Source organism: Carettochelys insculpta, chromosome 1, assembly GCF_033958435.1.
Source record: "Carettochelys insculpta isolate YL-2023 chromosome 1, ASM3395843v1, whole genome shotgun sequence".
Taxonomy (NCBI): Eukaryota; Metazoa; Chordata; order Testudines; family Carettochelyidae; genus Carettochelys; species Carettochelys insculpta.
The window spans coordinates 268,817,217-268,836,985 of NC_134137.1; the positions used below are offsets into that span (position 1 = coordinate 268,817,217).

At 42.2% G+C, this 19,769-nt stretch overlaps 1 protein-coding gene and 1 long non-coding RNA gene across 3 annotated transcripts; one reads left to right on the forward strand and one right to left on the reverse strand.

The window, feature by feature from the left end:
* Positions 1–5,135: 5,135 nt before the first annotated feature.
* On the reverse strand, positions 5,136–15,825 carry SSBP1 (single stranded DNA binding protein 1). 2 transcript variants are annotated; one of them, XM_074983803.1, is made up of 7 exons: positions 15,745–15,803; positions 14,691–14,730; positions 11,872–11,932; positions 8,725–8,865; positions 7,925–8,012; positions 7,588–7,676; positions 5,136–6,165 (listed from the first exon to the last, which is right to left on the reverse strand). In XM_074983803.1, exons 2-7 carry the CDS (start codon positions 14,712–14,714, stop codon positions 6,122–6,124), a joined length of 447 nt encoding a protein of 148 aa, XP_074839904.1. In that variant the 5' UTR covers positions 14,715–14,730; positions 15,745–15,803; the 3' UTR covers positions 5,136–6,121. The 2 variants fall into 2 exon arrangements, with proteins under 2 accessions (XP_074839904.1, XP_074839903.1); XM_074983802.1 differs by having other exon boundaries at positions 5,137–6,165; positions 14,691–14,765; positions 15,745–15,825.
* Positions 15,826–15,994: 169 nt separating this feature from the next.
* Positions 15,995–18,156, forward strand: LOC142019771 (uncharacterized). Its single transcript, XR_012647185.1, has 3 exons — positions 15,995–16,083; positions 16,522–16,636; positions 17,435–18,156. It is a non-coding gene; the product is annotated as an uncharacterized LOC142019771 (long non-coding RNA).
* Positions 18,157–19,769: the final 1,613 nt, after the last annotated feature.

The window sequence follows — 19,769 nt, forward strand, 5'->3', positions numbered from 1 at the left end:
AGGAGTGCTGGACAGACAGTGTCAGTTGGGCACAGGGCTACCTATTTTATGGGGGCTCCAAATTGACTGGGACCCATGTTCATAGCAAGTTGAGCCAACAATTTGACACAATTTTTATGAACTATTAATAAAATTATAAAACAGTAAAATTCATATTATAGTAAATTCTCAGTTAAAATAATTGTATTATATTCAAACAAAACCTGAAAAAATATAAAATACACCTAAAACATAATCTAATAATAAGTAGTTATGACTTTCCAATAGACATACATTTTCTTTGGTGGCCCTAAAAGCTATCAGTTTTTGTGGCCCTTACTAGGCTTTGAGTTTGACATACCTGCTCTAAAATGACTTGCGGAGAGAGAAACTCTTGGGACTAGGGCTCTAAACGTTTTGCCTGAGAAAGGTAAAGGACAGTTGTATTTACTCAGTAAGTTACAGAAATAAAACCACATTAAAACGAGAAAGCAGATGTTCTAATGTGGTTACATGTTTCATGAACGTGCCAAGGATCCAGGGTTATGCAAGTTTGATTGTGACACTGAATTTTCCCGTTAACACCTATTTTGGGAAGGGAGCTTTAACTGATGAACACACTGTACAACAAGGCTCATTCCCCTGTTACAACACTGTCTGGAAACTGGATACTTGGGGTAAACAAGTGTGTTCCCTTCCCACCCTAGCCATTCGTTACACAGCAAGGTGTCATGGCTTCCTACCCAAATCTTGTTTCCTTTAGGAAATTAAACCATCCTCTTGTCAATTATGGCTCTTTTACAATTGAATCTTTTAATTTTAAATTAGGATGAGGGAGAGACAAGTCACAGCTGCAGGAGTATTCAAAAGGGAACCAGTGTAAAAAAGTGAGGGACAACAATTCATAGAAAAAAAACAAACAAACAGTGGCAAAACAAGAGAGCAAGAGATTGGATGGCTCAGGGTATTGGCTATAATGCCTTTTATCTCCGCTGTTACCATCACAGGACTGTTCATCAGCCTGTCAGAGCTGAATTAAGTAATCAAAATTCACTCACAACTAGCAATCTCAACAGAAAAGGCTTCTAATTGAATGGGTTTAGAGCGTAAAATACCCTCTTATCTGCAGTGTCCCAGCTCAGCTGGAGTTGAAGCAAACTGGTGTTATGGAAAGGCTTCCACTGCATTGACTGAGGTGTATCACTCTTATTAGTAAGATTATACTCTTTCTCAGGTGTCCCTGTAGCATTTCTACAGTGAATCTCTGGTGCCCCATCTTTCCACATGTATTGTGCCTGCTGCTTTATTACAGTTTGTGTTCAGTTTCTGCTATTTTGATCTATATTAATTGTAAAGGAACTCTATGGGGTAACAAAGAAATACAATTATTGTACATGCAATACAAGACACTGTATAAAGTCATTAGGACTATATGGGAGCGATCACATGTGTAAGACTGAAGTTTGGGCTGCACAACAATTCTTGGGGAAGAAACTGTAATAGGAAGGGGTTGCTAAGAATGTTAGCAAGTACCAGAAAGGAGGAATTCAGCCCATGGAGCCTTTTCATCCAGCCCGCACCACTGGCAGTGCTAACATTTTTTGGGTGAAGCTTGCATAGACCCCGGCTGGTAAGGCTCCTGCCAGTGCGGCTTGCATGGGCCATGGCTCTGGCCAGCGCAGCTCACGCAGGTTGCAGCTCCAGCCAGGACAGCTCCCGCTGCTCCTGAGGTGGTGGCAGCTCTGGTAAGTTGCCGCATTCAGTTTGTGATGAGGGTGCCTGGCTCTGGGGAGAAGGGGAGGAATTGGTTTCAAGTGGGGAGCTGGGGGTGCCTGGCTCTGGAAGAGAGGGGGGACTGGGGATTTTGGATGTTTGAAAATTATGGGTACTTGGGTACTCACCATTTTTATGGGGGGTACTTTATTAAAAAAGGGGGACAACATACTGAACAAATTCTACTTTATTTTACATCTGTGTAACCCCAACATCTTCTGCACAGTGGCAGAAGTGTAAATGAGAACAGATTTTCTCTCAATGTGTTCAAAGACTAAGTAGAAGAATACAAACACAAAATGTAGAATTTACAGTACTGAACAAAGTCTAGTAAACCACATAACAGTTGTGCCAACAGCAATAAGCTTCCTTCAGCTAATGTCTTATCTTTTACCTGCACAGACTTCTGTAAGGGCTAACACCATTTTCATGCCTATGCAACTCATGAGCTCTCTGCCAAGACTTACACCCCAAGTAGAGTGCCAACTGTGATGGTTGGCTTCACAACAGCTAGAAGGAAAGGGAGTGAAACACCAACTAATCTCAAATAAGGAACTAGGGAATCATGAGGCAGTGTCTTTCAGACAACGCTAGCCTGGGTTAGATTCAGCATCAGTTTACCAGTCCCAAGCCATCCAGTCTCTCTTTAATCAGTATGCAACACTAATTATCATCAGAAGCAATGAATCATGAACCAGAATTGAGAGAAGACATTTCTGCCAAAGAAATCAGACTCACTTCATTACCAGCTATTTTTTGAGCACTCCTCATGTTATCCCATATGTGAAGTTGGGTAAGTTATGTTCTCAAATACAAGTCACACATTTGTAAAGGTTAAAAGCATTCTTCATCGTGTGAACTTCAAAATGCTACATAAGGCACACTGCCCATAGCTCTTCCTTAATCAAAACATTACAGCCAAGAACAAGTGCAGGTTGAACCTCCCTAATCTGGAACTCTCTCATCCAGCAACATCCATAATCCTGCATGATTTTAGTTAGCCAGATGACCACTCATCATGGGTGTGGCCTAGTTTCCCCTGTGGTCCCATAAAGTTTTTTACAGCCACCAGTCCCGGCTCTCAGTGTTCTGGTCAGGATCTGATTTAGCTGTAATTTATCCCTAAATGTCTTCTAAGAGCTCAGTAAGCAGTGGAAGTGTTGATAATGTTCTAGAAAATACTGACTTCCCTCTGTCCGGCAAATTTTCTAGTCTGACACCGGTCAGGTACCAAGGTTGAGAGGGTTCAGCCTGTATTCTGAGACAGAGCATAAGTGAATTAGTTTACTTGTAAGACGCCACAGGACGCCTTGTTCCTTTTGCAGATCCAGACTAACATGGCGACCCCTCTGATACTTGAATTAGTTCATAGTTCAACAACTTTATCTCAAGCTCATTATGGAGTTCACCACCATTGCAAAGTTCTTCATTACTGAAGCACAACTCCCATTCTAACTGGTTACAAATACAGTAATTCCTCTTCAAGTTCAAAAACTTCAGAAAGGAGATCCAAATCAGTGTCCATCAGGATTGCCTAATTCAGGGTAACTAAGATGTTAATTAGGGTAAGTGAAAGCTGAAAGGCAACACTGAAGTGCGCACACACATTGCCTACCTATAAACAAGCTGTTGACTGTGCTGAACCCTTATCTTGGATGTACATTTGGGTCTTCTCTTCTCACAGACCAAACAATATGATGGTAACTGATTACATATGTGCTGATTACACACACTGTCCCACTCTCTTTTATCTCATCAAAACCTCCTGCTATGGATAACTTTGTTCGGCCAGAGACTTCACGTCCAAGACAGCTGGAGTGGGGATGCACAATTTTGCTGAAATTTTGTGTTGTGGATGTGCACTATTGCTATAATAATATCCAATTTCATACATCCCAGTGCATGGTCTTGTGTGCATTTCAAACAGTAAATCTTATAGATCTCTGGAGCTACTACACCAGACGTCACCTTTAAAGGGTGTTCAGTAGCAAAATTTAAAAAGTTCACCCAAAAACAAAGCCCAGAAAACCTGAAAATCATTTGTAGCATGAACACATTGTTATATTTTGATAGAGCATTTTCATAGGACAATTTGTGCTAGTTCTCTCCTGGTCCAGGAGGTAGACATCAGTATGTGGGCCACTGCCAGTGACCATTACCAAAGGATGGTTTCCTCAAGAGATGAGGGAGTCTTACATTCTTCCTGAAATAGACAATACTGGGGTTTATCTCCAGCACAAGTTCAACACCTGAGGGCCTTCTGCTGAGAAATCCCTATCCTCAAGTCTCTGTTTTACAGTAGGCACCATCATTTGTATCATTCCAGTTGATCTCAGCATTATACTGGTTCTGGAGAAACAGGCAGTCAGTAAATAACTAGAACCTGCCACATTCAGCACTTCGCTGATAACAGGAAAACATTTTCAAGCAAATCTGGAACTGGATCAGAAATAAGTTAAACTTCTAAATAACTGACATCACGTGCCATCTTCTAGATCACTCTGCTTTAGAATGCACTACCACCTGATCACTCAAACACAACTTCCACATTCTTGCCTTCAATCCCAAATAAAGGAATGTGCAATTATGAACTTTTCAATTCTAGCATTCATAACTGTCACTGATGCTTTAAGTCATCAGTTTTAAAGAGATTTTCCATTCTGCTATCATTTTTATGGAGTTATCCAAACTTGAGAACGAAACCAATCTCAGGCCCACCTGTGGGATTAGCCAAAATGTCACTTTAATCAGGTTTCTGTGACAGGCACATTTCATTTTCAATTCTAAAGTATTCTATTTATATCTGGTGTTCCTTCTAAACACTGAGAGTCTGGTATAGATGACTGTCATCTGGTATTACTGCTGTTGCTTTACAACAGCTAGAGAGTTTAGTCCCAGCCAGAGATCAGAGGCTGAGTTACAATGTGTTTGTATCATTCAGCTGGCAAAACGTACATCCCCACTTCCACCCCACTTGTTTTTCTGAAGTTTATCGGATCAGCACAAAGTCAGTGTCACCTGCCAATGTGCCTGTGCTTCTGTTGGCATGATCTGGAGGTAGGAGATCAGCACAAGACCGCGCATAAATAATGGAGCATTTCACATTTATGTGAACATGGGATAAAAATTCAGTAGCCAGGACACTCAGGAACCTGGAGTTGGTACAATGTACTACTGCTAATGAAAGAACCTCTTTGGTACTGGTGTGGTTCACAGTGTCCGTCTACATATGACAACAAAATATTTTTTCTCCTCTCAGCAACACACACTTCATTATGAAGGCAAGAACTGTAGAGAGGGCAGAGACTGTGGTCTGTGAGGGACCAGTTAACAGATAACACATTTCAACTTTTAATTTCCATTTCATTTTAAATTTTAAAAGATGACATGGTCTCCAAGTAAACACCAACCCATGTAACTAGCTAAACATTTCCAGTGAACTTTTGGCAGCAGAAACAGCAGTAATCCAGAGGCCAGAAACAACAAATGTAAGTAGCAGCTTTCCTGTCCATGAACTGACTATTTCCTACACATTGATCTGATTTCCAGGATAGTTCTGGAGAAACATAAGGAAAGGCAATACTCTCACTAGCTATTTTCATAGGGGAAAGTCCACCAAAAACATTACATTGAGCCCAAAGAAGTGAAACATGAGTTCTTCCTCCATCTCAGGGGCAAGAATTTGCACCATCTGTGTCCTCATGCCTTTCGGATCATATACAGGAATTTCACTCTCTATAGCCACAATTTATAATAAAACTAGCATCTTCTTAACTTGAATTACTTTTCTCAAACGTGGCAATAATGAAAGTCATGGCTTCTCTAATAGCTAATCCCAAATTACAACATAAGAGAACACTTTATCCTACCCCACTCTAGCTGGAAGTGAGACTTCTGGACTTGCCTTCCAAAGATTGGAAATCTCTGCAGTGCAACACCATTATCCTAGGGAAAAGCAGTGGAACAAACTCATTCAGTGGTGCACTTACAGCTCCTCCTGGTGGATAAAAAATAGGTAGGGCACAGGACTAAGTACATTTTCCAGGTATTGGAATTATAACTGTAAACAAGGATTATGGCAGACTGATAAATACAGGCTAAAAATGCTCAAAAAACAAAGACAGGCAACATCTAATCACAAATAAATTGATTCCAATGCTGCCCCTTAAGATAGAACAGAGAAGTAGGAAAAGAAACATTCAGAGGCCAAAGCCTGACGAAGAACAAAAATATACACTTGTTCCTCTATTCGTATAAAAGGGTGTTTTAATTTGTTTACAGAAAATACAGCAATATGCATGATTTCAGAATTAGGAAATACTGCAAAATGAAAGGAATAACATGGGCTGGGTTCCAAGCACTAAACTTTTTACGCCTTCTCTTTAACATGGTCGCTCAGAAAAATGATGTTATCTGAAAGGAAACACACAGATAAGTTCATTTTCAGGATCACATAGTATTCTGTCTTGCTGCACACATGCACGACACTTCCTACAGAGGTGAAAAAAATACAACGCAGGGGGCTTGTACTTTAAGTATCCAGAACAAATATCCCATAAAATATAACACTGATGGATACAGATGCTTCTCTATTTTTTCCCAGGCAAGAAAACCATTCAAGGTGAACATACATATTTTAAAGCATGTGTACACAAGCTTCTAAAAGGGTTACTGACCAAATATACCATCTCATAAATCTATTATGCTAATTTCCTATGTATGCTGGACATCCCAAAATGCAATCAGCTGATATCATCTGCCCATAATCAGTATGGAGCAGGAAGTCTGCCTTTGGAACTAAGGGAAGTACACATTTAATTTCCAGTAGTGTCCTAAGTTCTCAGTAATATACTCTGAAGAGCTATTACAAAGAAAAAATTAGAAAGCCATTGAAAAGAGAGACTTGCCACTTCCCTACAGACAGGCTCTCTGAAAGTGTGCCGATGTCACAAGTGCAGTGTATGCTGTGCCATCTGAGCAAGTGGGCTTATGACTGCAGGAAGACTGAACTTCAAGAAGAACCACAGGTAAAAATAAGAGTGCATGTTTTGTTCACCTGTAGTCCAGCTTTCTAGATACAGTTTTGAAACAAGAATGTTTCCTTTATATCTCATCCTTTTTGGCCCCACTGCTAAAAACAAGCCCCCTAAATTTTCAGGATACTGATCTCTCTAGTGAGACTCAGAACTAAAAACAAAAAATCATTGCTGTTTACAGAAGAAACAATGATGAGTCTCTAACCTTTCCATCTTTTTTTCCATGATCATTCCTAGCCCAAGGAATCAGTGTGTTCCCTCGCTCTTTTCTGCTGTTTTTGACCACCTCAATCCTGCTTTCCAAATTCCCCATCTAACTATATTCACGTGACACTCTTTTCACAGGGAATAGACCTTCTTAACATGTAGAAGAAAGTTGGAAATCAAAGCCTTGCATAGAAAAACATTCCCTGTTGAAGTCAAGGCAACTTTTCAACAAGGACTATCTTGTATATCAACGTACATATCCAACAATCTCTAAATTATGTCAGCATACAGAAAAATGCACAACACCCATTTACTAGAATTTGCTGCTTTGCATAAACAAATTTTTCAACAATCCACAAATGCTTGCTATCTCTTTCCTCCCTAATTCTTATTAGAAATCCAGGTAGATGACACCACCTAGCATAGGGGCGAAGAACTAAAAAATACAACCATAGATACATTCTCCCAAAATTGCAAATGATGAAGTTTGGGAATGAGGAGTGGAGGGTGGAGAAACCAGGGTTTATCTATCTGTTCCTCTTTCCTTCTGAAGATGGCAAAACAAGTTGGCTTGACTTATACAGATCCTTACCTGCTATGATTGTTGTGGCCTGCCGCCTGACATTGTTTTTATCTGTATATTCACCGTAGTCTATCTTGCCTTCCACATAGATTCGAGCACTAATATGAACATAAGAAGTCAGTTCACAGGCAGGAGGATTAGATCGTTATTTTTATTCTTTAAATTGTCTGTTTAGAGTTCAGAGATCTTGCCTCATTTGTCTGTATTTGAGTACTAAATGCTTGAAGCACAACATGCTTCCATTTTAACATCTACATCAAACCACCCCCACTACACCTATTTCCCAATTAATGCCTTAACCATCAGTTAATTTAATTTCCGAGCACTTTTTTTTACCCCCACTTACCCCTTCTTCACATACTGATATGCCACATCTCTTAGGCCTGGCCTAAAAACAGAGATCCTGTGCCACGTTGTCTTTTGGGTGATATCACCTATGTTATGTGAAAGGAAGAAAAATGAGTTACAAATGTGCTGAAGGATGACCTGTCCTCTAATACAACAAACTGTGGAGGATATGTTTCAACATTTAAGTGCTCCTCAACTAAGAAGTTAGGTGACTGAGCAGAAAAATGTAAATGTACTGGTATTTGAACTTTCACTGTTCTTCCTTTCAGAGCCAGAAACTCCATGAAACATGATAAAAGTATAACGAGAGAGCTTATACTATGTACCTTTGCTTAGAAACCACAGCTCACATGACATGCAATTATTTCTCCCTGCAGCCTGCACATTCTAAACAGGCTAGGGAAAAAAATATAGAATTACAAATTGAATGCGGCACCTAAACAAAGATGTAGTCATTGTCTCCTCTCCAGTACGAGGTAAAGAGAGAATGAGACCTACTCCACCACCCACAAAGTCTAAGGAAAATAATGAACAAGCAATAGCTGGAGGCTTTTTCCGTACTTAGAAAACTCTGCTACACATCACTATTCAACAGATGCCTTTGTTATACTGAAGTGCTTCCTGGACACACAACGAGCAAGCTCCTCAGCTAGAATAAATCAGCATAATGCCATTGGCTTCAATGGAGCGCCAAGGATTTACATCACCAAATAATGTTGACTGATATTAAATGTTAAAACAGCATTGCAAGAGTGTTTAAGAGCACGTTATTCCACTCCGATAACTACACAGACTCACCTGCCTGGAACACCTCACTTTCCCCTGATCGCCACATCTCATTGGTTGCAAGAGAAAAGATTGTAACAGGATTTTTTCCTTCCACTTGCCTCATAACAGGGTCCTGTCCTACTCGACCAAGTAACTGGATACGATTCAAGGCTGGAACGTTTGGGACAGAAAACATCAGGTCAAGTTGCGCCAGGAGCAAACAAGCATATTCTTGAAGATGATGTCTACTTTGGGATGACTGAGCAGACCAATCCCCAGAACGTCTGGATGGATCAATTTCAACTTTTCTAACCTTGTAAGTTACAAGTCAGGATAGCACTTTGTCACAAAACTCAAGGAATACAGATTCTCTGATTCTGATGCCCATGCAACTGCTGGCCGCCATCTCTCAAGGCGCTCCCATTACATAGGTGAAGTATCTCCTCGCACCCTTCATTTTCTTCTACCCCTTGTCCGAAACCTTTTTTAAAAACTCTTTTTTTAAAAAAAATGAAATTCTCACTTCTGTATTTTTACCATAAATAAGCAGCAATATTCTTTCCCCCTCATTACATCAAGCCTTAAAGCCAAAATACCTGAAAGTTGTTTTAATGAATACTACCTTTTTTCCTCCACTTTAATTCCAACAGGATATTAAACAAGCAATGTCTGACTGACTCAGAGTTAGTAACAAATGCTTTATACAATTGGAAAGAGATTTCAAGGGGTATGATGGTTTCTAGTCCATTTATTACAATTAAAATTGTGTATGATTTAAAAAGGAGGACAGTAATCAGAACAGCATAGTAATAAGAACAACAAACAGAAGATTTTTGTCCAGTCTTTCATGTCTGGTCACTGCAATGAATTAGCCCTTAGAATTTTACCTTTCCAGTGGTAAAACACATTCATATCTAACTTTGACAGTCTGGAAGACAGCATTGAAGACTTTTTGTATTGCAAGATATCCACATTATCTAACATTGCACATCTTATGACTGTTAACCCTGGTCCTTCTTTGACCCAGTCCTTTGACCGCTGATGCCCCCCACAGAATTCATTATGTAAATTTAATAGGCATTAATAATTGTTCCATAAAGTGCCCAGCACATGTTTGGGCACTGTAAAATAATAAACTATTATTTAATAGCAAGTGTCCGCCCTCTATTTTCACTGATCAGGTCACATAAGGGCCACATCTACACTAGCACACTACACGGAAGTAGCGTATTTCGAAGTAAGAACATTGAAATAGGCTACTTTGACACGTATTGTCTATTCGTCCTCCAGGGATGGTGCCGTCGATGTTCAATGTCCAAGTAGTGATGGGGAACGTCAGAAGGAGCCGCCCCGGAAGGAAATGCAGAGTGTCCACACACACAAGCGCTCCCGTTGAAAGAAGGGGCCAGCAAAGACTGTGGACAGGGTCACAGCCTGAACTAGCCCTTCTGGGACAAGAGCAACTGCTCCCTTAAAGGGCCCCTCCCAGAAACACTCGGCCTGCATAGCACGAGGTCCACAGAGCCAACAACTGGTTGCAGACCCCGTGCACACAGCATGGACCCCCAGCTGCAGCAGCAGCCAGAAGACCTAGGCTAAGGGCTGCTGCACACGGTGACCATAGAGCCCTGCAGGGGCTGGACAGAGCGTCTCTCAACCCCTCAACTGATGGCCGCCATGGAGGACCCCGCTATTTCGATGTAGCGCGACGCAGATCGTCTACATGTGCCCTGCTTCGATGCTGAACATCAAAGTAGGGCACTATTCCCATCTTCGGACAGGAATAGCAATTTTGACATCTCACCACCTAACGCTGATTTCGACGTTGTGGCCATCTGCTTCGAAGTAGCTGGCTAGTGTAGATGCACCCAAGGAGAAATATTTTGAGGACATCATTTCAGAAATAAAAGATAAAGCATTAAGTTTCCCTTAAGAGATCAAGTACAATAGGACTACAAAGTCAGAATGAAAATAAGACATTGGATGAGTAAAAAGTAAAAGCTGATAATGATTCCTGAAAAACTGAGTTTTTTCTTGTTCTTCTACAACAGTAATAGAAATATAACATACATTAAAGACACCACACTTTGGCTAAAAATACAAGCAGTCCTGTAGCACCTTAAAGATTAACCATTATATTTATTATGTAATGAGCTTTCATGGGTAAGAAATCTGATAAGTGGGTCTTACCCACGAAAGCTCATTAACTAATACAGGTTCAACCTCCATTGTTCGGCACCCTTGGGACCTGAGCAGTCCCAGACAAGGGATTTTGCCAGACTAGGGGTGGTCAATTTTGCCCCCAGGCTGAGCCCCTGCTCAGCCTGGCTCCCCTCTTCACTGTCATCAAGGATTCCCGCCCCACTTCCTGTCCCCCACCGCAGATTCCCCAGCCAACTGCTCTCAGACCCAACCACCCCTCCCCAGCCTCTCCAGATCACAGTTTGTTGCCCAGCGTCAGATGCAGCTTCCAGGAGCCACGGCTTGGCTCATAGCCCCAGCTGTGGCTTTCCACCTGGTCCTGGAGATAAGCCACAGTAAGCTGCTGCTCCCCAGCCTGGGGCTTTGTGCACAGCCCAGGCCATGGCTTCCTGCACAGCCCATGCTAGATTACCAGCCCAGGCCACTACTCCCTGCTCCTGTTCCTGGCCTGGGCTCCCTAGCTGCGCCTCTGCACCAGATCACCTGTGGCTGCCCTGCCCTTGGTTCTTGCAACTGGTCTGTCTGGCCCCGCTTCCTCCCAGCCCTGGGACTCTCTGGTCCTGCAAGAACCATGGTCCTGCCAAACGATGGATGTTCCAGGATATGAGAATGCAGGATTTGGGAGTTTTAACCTGAAAATAAAATTGTTAGCCTTTACGGTGCTACAGGACAGCTTCTTGTTTGTGAAGCTACCAACAAACACAGCTACCCCTCCGAGACAAGACAGACTTTGACTGTTAATTTTAGCAGAGAGGAAGAATGGGGCTGGAGATGGAATTTGCTCTCACTCTTCGCTGAGAAAAATTTGTTGGTCACTCTGAGGAAGCAGTATCTATGCAGACTTTTATAATATGCTTATCACCATGGCTTCCGAGTAACTACACTTCCATAAGTAGAGGACATAGTATATCCCTGGACAGACCCAACAGGCACATTTCACTAGTACTAACACACTCAAACGAACAAGTTACTTACATCTTTCAAGTATCAAGGAGGTGGTTGAATCAGATTCATGTCTTATAAACTGACGAAGTACCTAGCAGAACAGACAAATGTTTAAAGCTCTAGGCCAGTTCATCCTGAACATCAAGATTTTGATCATTTGAAGAGATTCTGTTAACAAATAAAGACTAAAAGTTGATTTTCAGAGCATCTTCTCTATTAGGGTACAATCCAACAAAAAGAAGCTAACAGGATTACACAGGTACTGAAAAGTCAAGCACGTGTTTAGTGCATTGCTGAATTTGGACCTTAACAACCTGACAGGAAAAGATAGTGTCCTGATGCCATGCGCTTACTAACAGCGGCATCCAATAGAAATTAAAGGATGGCCACAGCCTCCCCACCCCCAACTCAAAATAAATGCCCACCGCCCCAAACTGACAGCAACTAACCAGACCCACAACTGCCACTGGAGCTGCACTCTGCAGCTCTGAGCTGGAGCCACAGGAAGAGCTGCCATGCCATGTGCTCATCCAACCAAGTGGGAGGGCACGTGTGTAGGGCAGGCAGAGGGCGGGCCACGTATGCGGCTCTAAGAAGCAGCATTGCGCCTCACTGCAGTGTCTGGTTTGCCACATGTGGTGAACGTCAAGCATATTGGACACCCCGGTTCACTAGTAACCCTGGGAAATGTCCTGCCCGACTAACTCCATTTCTATACCATGTGTAATAGAAAATATATTTACAAAAATTTGGCTTTGATATTTTTTGTTAGTTTTCTGCTGAACTTTGGGTACAGACAAGAGCTGAATGTCTGTAGCCCTACATATGATTTTATTGCCATAAGTGGTGCAGTGATCCCAAATCAACCTTTGAAAGCTTAGGAACAATAAAATGTCATGACATTTGAGATTTGCTGTAGCTAAATATAAGGGGAGAAAAAGGAACAAGAGACTCATTGCTTGGAAGTGCTACATCAGAAGAGAAAGCAAGCTGTCGCCAAAGCTGCAGAAAGATAGGGAACATATCTGTACAAGATCAATACGCAAAGATTGCAGGTAAATTTCCAGGAGATTTGGTGTGGGCTGGGGACCAGAGGCAAGAAGGAGTGGAGAGAGTAAGGTGGCAGAAGGAGCAAAGAGGACAAGCTGACAATTCTGCTTGTGACAGAGATGTAAAACAGAGGATAATGCAAAATGGAACATAGAAACACATTGGCATATTGATTTGGCCACATAAGTCCATTTGTTTTTCACATATAAGACATCTAAAATGAATGTACTGTATATCCCAGTCAGATTTATAGAAACGGTTTTTATTTGACTTATTTGTTAAATTACTGACTTAATTGTTAAATTAATTCCAGAAAACTATGTCTTGGAATACATGCTTAAATTCCCACAAGCCGAAAGCTCACAGTTCACTGCAGAATGTATAGGGGAAAGTATTTATGAAAGAGATGAAGCACAGTATATCCAATTGGTAAAAGAAATAACATGAAGCTCTGAAGACACAAAGTGACCCTCCTCACTCCCCTGCAATGGATTCAGCTTTGTAGAATGTACATTTGCATGGCATGGGGGTGGTTTATGTAGGAAGAGCTTTTCCTGTATGTTACAGCTGAATTTATCACCATGTTATAAGTATGATACATACTTACATATGGTATTATAATAATCCTCTGTCAACCTTTCTACCACCACAGGAAAGTTAGACAAGTTCTTTTTAGAGAGTATGGTTTGAGGGATATGAATTAGTCATTTAAACTAGAAATGGGATCTACTTCAGAGTTAAGGATGGTGGTGAAGAGAATGAGAACCATGAAGTCAAAATTAATTTCTATGACAGAAATTTTAGCCAACATTTTGATGGAGAGCCTTTCTACCATCTGGGTTCTGGTTCAAGCAACTAGTGGGACTGAAGCAGAAAGAAGGCTACTGACCCTCACGGCAGTTCCAAGTTCTGGGATGAGAGAAAAATTCTGGAGCCATTTTGTATATCATGATACATTGCTTTCAGCATTAAAGTGTTAAACATATCACACTAAGTAAATTGCAATAATAGGTATAATGGAATCAAGCACAACCTCAGGTCATAGTGCTGTAAAAATTTGTGTCAACTCTTGCTAAGAGATAACAGTTAGAGCCTGCTGTCAGCTACTGAGGAACCCCGAGGAATGTTATGATTTGAACTTCCTCTGTAGACCCATCAATTGGGCAATTTTGATTACTGCAGCAATGAAAACAGTTTCACTCATTTAGTAGTGCTGACAGGAACTATTTTGTTTTGGAGCCCCCTGCAGGAAGACATATGTGCACTTGTAAAACAACAATTCATCAACATATTAAATAATGAGTGACACACACCTGCAGCAAGAGTCATCTAGCCGAGGGTGGGAAAACTGGCTAAAGGACTGACACAAAGTAAAAGAAACACTGCTTACAATATGCATCTCTCACTCACACACACACACTATCTATGAGTGACAGAGAGAGAATGCATATTGTAAGCAGTGTTTCTCTTACTTTGTGTCAATGTGTGTGTATACACACACACATACACACACACTTTATAACCTTAAAGAAAAAAATATCTTTAGCATGTTAACTTAAAGCACTTCAAATTAAGAAACTGAAGGATATGGAATACTCATAAGCAGAGAGTTAGGCACATTTATGTCTTTACAGAACTGAATATTTAACGGCATATTAAGATGGAGAGTTTTGCATGCAATTATTTTTAATGGTAACGTAAGAACATGTTATGTTAATACACAAATGGCTATTGTACTAGACTGTACAGACTGAACATGAGCCAAACATCTTAACAAAACAAAAACAGCAACTTGTTACCTGTATTATTGGCCTACGAAACATTTCTGTTGTCTTCTTTCTGTGATTAAATTGTATATTTTAGAACATAAGAAGCTGTGAAAAAGCAGAACACAAATATTCAGTATCTCCTATCAGTTAGGTCATGTCTCTATTTCTGGTGCTGCACTAATATAGAACATCTACTGATGACTCTATGCTCACAGCATAATAAACCACACTCCTGTTGGCATAATAAAAACACCTTCATGGGCAGCAGTAGTTACATTGGTGGGAGAAATCCTGCTGACACAGTCTACACCAGCACTTATGTTGGGATAACATGTCACTCAAAGGGGTGGTTTATTCATCCCAGAGTTACAAGTAATGCCTATGCTCAAGCTTATATCAGCATAGCCTCTGATCTATTTAAATTGCTGATTCTGCCCTTTACCGTCTCTTCCTCCAGCTCCCACCAGCAACACAACTCAAATCTTAGGAACAGACATACTGCGTTCATCTAGCCTAGTATCCTGTCTTCCAATGGCGATCAAATGAATGTAACTACTTACTTTCTAATGGTCTTATTCGAAACGCAGGGCAGGTCTGCAGGGCCTGCACCGTTGCATATGCTACTAATCTGCAAGGGTCAGCGATGCATGGACAGAAGACGTCCTGCCCTTGCCCGCGCTGCCTACACTGGGGATTAGCTCAGCACAACCTTACTGCCCAGGGATGTGAATTTTCCTCCTGCCTGAACACCACGAACCACGGGGTCCACGCAGCTCGGGGCCACAGACCTGTCCCCGCTACAACAGCTCAGCCTCCAGGGCAAAGGGGCTGAAAAGCCAGAGGGTAGCACAGCTCAGCCCCGCCCCGGGCTCCAGTGCAGCCGGATCCGCTGCACCTGAAGCCAGAGCAGGCTCCCGGGGACCTTTCTGCGCAGCTCCCGCCCCCTCGCCTTGGGACTGTGGGCGAAGTGAGCGGGGCTCGGGGGGAGGAGAGCGGGGGCCTCGGAGGGGACCTAGTGGCGGGCGGAGGGTCTGACGGGCGGCAGGAACCCAGGCCTAGGAGGGGCATCGCGTCGCGCGCTCACCCAGCGCCGGGGCTGAAGTTGACCCCCGAATGCCAGCCGGCTCTGGGCACGCAGCAGGGCAGCGACGGGAAGTGATCTCGGCACCGGAAACACGTGCGTAGCAGCCCCTTTCCCACCCTCTGAGAGCGGGGAAAGGCGGTAAAGGTCCGGCGGGAAACTCGATCCCGCCTCGGCAGTTCCGGGGTGGGCGGGCCCACAGGAAAGCGGTTCCCTCAGCGCGCGGGGGGCCAAGCTCCTCCCTCAGCGGGGGCGCGAGTCTACAGCGCCTGTCCCTTCCCCCGCCCTTCACGTGCTGCTATCCACGGAAGCCCGACGCCCGGTCCCGCTCCCCGCATTCCAGTAGGCGGGGCGGGGTTCAAGAGGGGCGCAAGCTCTGGGATAGGGATGAAGGGTTCGGGGGGCAGGAGCGAGGGCTGCGGGTGGGGACGTGGTTGGGGGGCAGGAGGCCGAGGGCTGTAAGACTGGAGAAGCGGCTAACTTTACAGTTACCATATAGGACCTTTCAAAAATAAGGACACCCCTGAAAGGGAGTGTATCTGTATCGGTACCTACCAATTCATGTTGTATTAATGATTAATAGTACATGAGTTGGGAGATATACTTGGAAAAGGAAGAGCCAGGGAACTAAAGACCAGTCAACCTGACTTCCAGACCTGGGAAGCTCCAATGTATAAACCATTCAACTTGTGCCTGGAAGATGAAGCTGTAATCACTAGCAGCCAGCATGTATTCTCCCAGGAACAAATGCTAAGCCAGCCTAATTTCCTTCTTTGACAGAGTACTTGGTTTGGAGGCAAAAGGAATGCCGTGGATCTAGCATATCTGAGCTTCACCAAGGCTTTGGACACAGTCTGTGGCCCAGAAGACATTCTGATAAATAAGCTAAAGAAAGGTGGGCTTGGCAGAACTGCCATTAAGTGGATACATAACTGGTTAAACTGCTGCCAAGACTAATTATTAATGGAAAGATGTCATATTAGCGGGATGCCTCAAGTAGGGTTCCATGGATATCTGTTCTAGGTCTGGGTTGTTTTACATCTTTGTTAATGACTTAGATATAGGAAGACAGCATACTGATCAAATTTGCAGATGAGACAGCTGGGGAGAAGGAGTTGCCAACATTTTGGAGAAAGGAGCTAAAATTCAAATGAATTGTGATAAATTGGAGAACTGGGATATAGACAACAAAATGAAATTCAAAGACAAATTTAAGGTGGTACACTTAGGGAAATAAAATAAATTAACATACAGAGTGGAATTGTTCGGCAGCAGCATTGCTGAAAAGGATCTGGGAGTTTTAGTAGATCACAAAATTGCAACATAAATCAACAATGCAAACTATTGCAAAAACACAATACAATTGAATTGCATTAACAGTGACATAGCATACAAGTCACAGGAGGTGATAGTACCACTCCAGTCAGCAGTGGTTATGCCTCAGCTGCAGTAGTGTGTCCAGTCTTAGTCACCACTGTATGGAAAGTGTCACAAAACAGCAAAGAATCCAAAGGAATGCAACAAAGGTGATAAAGGGGATGAAATGCAAGCCATGTGAGCAAAGGCAGAAGGAAATGGGCATGGATTTATTGTGGGGGAAAAAGGAGACAAGATAGCAGTCTTCATATACTTGAAAGGCTGCTATGGAAGGGAAAAAAAGAATGGAGAATAAAGTTGTTCTCTTTTGCCACAGAAGGAAGGACAACAGGGTGTTCAAAGTATACAACAGATTTAGATCTCAAGGAAAAAAAAAACTTCTTAGCTGCAAGAACAGGAGAATGATGGAACAGATGCCTAAGGAAGATGTGGCAGCTCCTTCACTGCAGGTTTTCAAAAGGAGGCTGGATACCCACTGTCTTGAATGGTTCAGCCCCAACAACTCCTGAAGCTTGGCAGAGGTTAAGACCGGATCACCTTTGCTGTCTGTTCTAACCCTACAGTTTACATCATAGTTTTAGTTTGTCTTGTCAAGTTTGACTTGACATTTAAGCTTGCAACTATAGTTGCTATTTTCCTCGTAACTGATAAAAATCAGATTTTTAGCTCACATTTGCAGTGACTGAAATAAGTTGTTTTGACAGCTGTTTTTTGATGTTGCATTTTAGCCAAAGCAGCTTTCCGTCAAGTTATGCAGGAGTGAAATCATATTTTGGGGCATGAACATAATGTAAGTACTAAGAATGCACTACCAGCATACATTGTTTCCGGTCATTAATTGTTGATTTCTTCAACATGACAGATGAAAGTTAAGTTTCTCACATGAAATAGTGCCACAAACCCTGCAAAAACGTTCTGCATTTAGATTTCAAATACAAAATTGGCTTTCCCAAAGAACTGCCCACTCCTGTGACAAGCTTATTAGTCACTGAGAACTGCTAAAGTCAAGCTGTCTAATATGTCAAAGCAACAACGCTGTTTTGCTAACCTACAACCTAAACTTTTCTATTTAAAATATAAATGCCATTCTTCCACCAGCACACAAGTGATGAGTCGACATTTGTCATGCTGTATTCTCAGAAAGCCTGAACAAATTTGAACTTCTTGAGGGTGTGGACAGGGGAGGGAGACTTCTCAAAGGGTAATGCTACTAGACTTTTTGAACAGAACCTTGGCTTTCTGCAACACCTTATCTTGAAAGCTGGAGACATACACCCCCCAGCCTACACCTTACAAGCAAGTTAGCCAAAAGGTTCAAACCCATGCACTGACCATCAGAGCCCTGGGTGCACAGGACCCAATAACGAGTCAGTGTTGGCCAATTCCACTCAATGCTACATTCAGCTGTTGTGGCAACTCAGGGCATCAGACACACCATCAGGGGGTCAAGGAAGTTCTACCTGGAACATATATTGACAATAGCAGGTAGGAAGAGCAGGAGTACCAACAAGAAGCTCAGTCAGAATCCTGTGACTAAAAAGTTTGCATTTCTGGATAATCTAAGCACTATTGCCAGCTGCACAGACACTTAACTAGTGTATTGTGTAAACTTTTAACATTAGCTTTAATTAAAGAACACATCAAAATTTTTCAGATAGGCCTATTACCTCAAAAACTTAACTAGTTCTAGTCTCTGGAAACCCAGTACATTAAATCCAGGCAATTGCTGGGTATTTCTAGATTTAACTACCACTAGGAAAGAATGGAAGAGTCAGTAAGTTTGAAAAGTGATTTATTTTTTGTAATGGTCAAATGGTTTCCACATTTTCCTTAGCATTGAAATTTGTGCAAAACTGAGAAACATTTCAGAGAACATTCTCCTATCTGATAAGTCTCAACAGGATTTCTTAAACCAAACTACCTTCCATGGTTCCGTTTTCCAGTATCTCTTCAAGATTGTTTTTCCAAAGTAAGTTTTTTTGTGGAGGATTACATTTTGAGAAGAGCCAACTTCATAAAAATCAAAATATTCCAGGCAAGTTTATTCACAAGAAACATAGGAGTATATTAAGAGTTTTCTGGGCATTCCTATCTTTTCAATGGTTGATAGTAGCTGTGGAGCATGGGGCAGTTCCTTCAGTTGCATGCTAGCATTTGCTCCTCTTCCCAGCACCCCCACACAAAAGAAAAAGGAAACATGACAAGTCAGTTTAAAGGAATACTGTACTCAAGAATCTCACCATGAAGGTTTTCTGCAACAGGTTAAAAAAGGGACAGCTTGCTTGAGAGCAGGATAGAGAATTTAGGTTCAGTCTCTCTCCTGATGCACTACACGCTTCTTCACCTGAACTGGTTTACATCTAACAGGTTCTTTGGGGCTGAGATCATAGGCACTAATGACATGAGCCAGGGTTGGAGCATTGACGGTGGGTGGGGGGAGTAGTGTGTTTAGCAACAATTAGCAGCCAGCTGCCCCCTCTTCCCAAGATCTCCTGTATGTCTTCACTGTCAAAATGTAGAACTCTTGGCCTTCCCAAGATCCTCTGGCAAAAGCTCTAACAATTCAAAGAACTAGGTAAGTTTATGGAGAATAGGTCCCTCAATGACTATTACTCAGTGTGGGCACAGATCCAGCACATGCTGGATGTCTC